This window comes from Octopus bimaculoides, chromosome 24 (assembly GCF_001194135.2).
Source record: "Octopus bimaculoides isolate UCB-OBI-ISO-001 chromosome 24, ASM119413v2, whole genome shotgun sequence".
NCBI lineage: Eukaryota > Metazoa > Mollusca > Cephalopoda > Octopoda > Octopodidae > Octopus > Octopus bimaculoides.
In genome coordinates, this window is record NC_069004.1 from 28364039 (window position 1) to 28366494 (window position 2456).

The window sequence follows — 2456 nt, forward strand, 5'->3', positions numbered from 1 at the left end:
ATCTGGCAGAGTTTCTACAGCTGGATGCCCTTCCTAACACCAACCACTACAAGAGTGTAGTGGGTGCTTTCACGTGCCACCGACACGAAGGCCAGTCAGGCGGTACTGGCAACGGCCACGCTAAAAATGGTGTATTTTACGTGCCACCTGCACATATATATATGTGTGTGTGTGTGTGTGTGTATCTGTGTTTGCCCCTCCACCACCGCTTGACAACCTATGTTGGTGTGTTTACGTCCCCATAGCTAAGCGGCTCAGCAAAAGAAGCCGACAGAATAAGTACTAGCCTGTCCAGGGGTCAACTTGAAACAAGTAAAAGAGCACACCTGTATATATGTACGTGCAACTATACACAACACACAATACTCTATGCTCATTGTACAGAATACAGGATGCAGTTTTCGGGAGCATCTTCTTCCCACTCTCCTATTGTATTCCTATGTTCCTTCAACATCGAAATCCATCAGACCCCCACCTCCCCTAACATCTAACAACATTCTAGCAAAACAACCACTGATTTTAATTTCTGATTGAAAAGTGTTTTTTCTTTTTTTTTTTTTCCATTTTATTTCATTGTTTTTTTTGTAGTTGTTTTTTATATTTAATCTGATTGATTTCTTTATTTTCTTCCTCCTCATCCTTCAGCACCTGAAACACTGACCGAGGTTCAAGTTGTGGAGATGCCAATTATTGACAATGTCTACCCAAAACCAGAATTTATTCCACTTGCCATCCCAGAAGACCTTGCACCACGGCTTCTTCGACTTCACGGTGACCCTGCCGTATGGTGGATCGGTCAGTTTGTGCGTTATCTAGTACGGCCACAACCAGCCCTAGAAAAAGACATCAATGATACCAAAAAACGGTTGGGTTTTCAAAACCCTATTGTTGGGTAAGTTTGTTGTTGTTATTATTATTGTTTAACCCTTGGTCTGCCTAAAACAAGCAGATATATAATCAAAGTGTTTCAGCTGTGATCATTTAGCCTTTGCTGGTTTAGGCACAGGAGTAGCAGTGTGGTAAAATGCTTGCTTCCCAACCACATGGTTTTGGGTTCAGTCCCACTGCGTGGCACTTTGGGCAAGTGTCTTCTAATATAGCCTCGGGCCGACCAAAGCCTTGTGAATAGATTTGGTAGATGGAAACTGAAAGAAGACCATCGTATATAAATATATATATATATATATATATATGTATTTGTTATTTGTGTTTGTGTTTTTTCTTCCACCATCGCTTGACAACCAATGTTGGTGTGTTTATGTCCCTGTCAATTAGCGGTTTGGCAAAAAGAGACCAATAGAATAAGTACTAGGCTTATAAAGAATAAGTCCTGAGGTCAATTTCTTCTACTAAAAACCCTTTAAGGTGGTGCTCCAGCATGGCTGCAGTCAAATGACTGAAGCAAGTAAGTGAGGGTTGGCAACAGTCTCACCTTTGCAGGCATGGAAAAGGGGACAGAAGAAGATGATGATGTATCTATCTGTGGACAATGTACTCTATTTTATCAACAACCTCCTTCTCTTGGCTGGATTTGAACTCAAACTGTACAGAGCCATGACTAAATCTAATTCAACATTTAATTTATTGTTTATTCATTTTTTGTTTTCTGTCTTTCTTACAGCGTCCATGTGCGTCGGACAGACAAAGTTGGTACAGAAGCTGCTTATCACAGCCTGGAAGAATACATGGCCCATGTAGAAGACTATTACAGACAGTTGGAAATGTCTAAAGGTCATTCTATTGAAACAAAAAAGGTTTACTTGGCATCTGACGACCCTAATGTCCTTGCAGATGCTGTGAATAAGTAAGTTGGCAACCACATTGCTTTTTATTTAATCACTTCAATGTTTTTGTGTAGCTTTTTTTTTTTCTGTTCACCGTTTCCTCTCACAGAAATATGTCTATTTACATTTGCATGAGTAATTTCATTTAGAAAATATATAACCTTCACACACTTCATATATAAACACACACACACACATATTCGATTGTCGATAGAACATAACTCCGAAATAGAAGCACACTCTAAGTTATAGAGCAACATATCGTATAGATAAAGTTGAATAAGGCCGGTTTATGGGATTACCTGGGGTTTCACGTTTGTAAAGCGCTTAGCTTTACAGTGTATCGTTAAATCCCAAACCTGTTGGCTTATGGCCTCTCTAGCAAATGAAGCCATCAGCCAACAGGTTTGGAATCTGATGATACACTGTGAAACTAAGTGCTTTATGGATGTGAAACTCAGGGTCATCTCATAAACCAGATTTATCTAACTTTATATATATGTATATAGGAGCAGGCATGGGATGGTTTCCAAACCACATGGTTCTGGGTTCAGTTCTGCTGTGTGGCACTTTGGACATGTGTCTTCTACTATAGCCTTGGGCTGACCAAAGCCTTGTGAGTGATTTTGGTAGATGGAAACTGAAAGAAGTCCATCGTGTATATACATATAT

At 39.9% G+C, this 2456-nt stretch overlaps 2 protein-coding genes across 10 annotated transcripts in view; one reads left to right on the forward strand and one right to left on the reverse strand.

The window, feature by feature from the left end:
* LOC106882187 (alpha-(1,6)-fucosyltransferase) overlaps nucleotides 1-1808 on the forward strand; it is an 881702-nt gene extending 879894 nt beyond the window's left edge. For all 9 annotated transcript variants that reach the window (XM_052976376.1, XM_052976377.1, XM_052976375.1 and 6 more), the window contains 2 exons: nucleotides 646-892; nucleotides 1622-1808. In XM_052976376.1, coding sequence (XP_052832336.1) covers nucleotides 646-892; nucleotides 1622-1808 — 434 coding nt within the window. The remainder of the gene's footprint in view (nucleotides 1-645; nucleotides 893-1621) is intronic.
* LOC106883065 (DNA-directed primase/polymerase protein) overlaps nucleotides 1-2456 on the reverse strand; it is an 86121-nt gene that overhangs the window by 10654 nt on the left and 73011 nt on the right. The window lies entirely within an intron of this gene.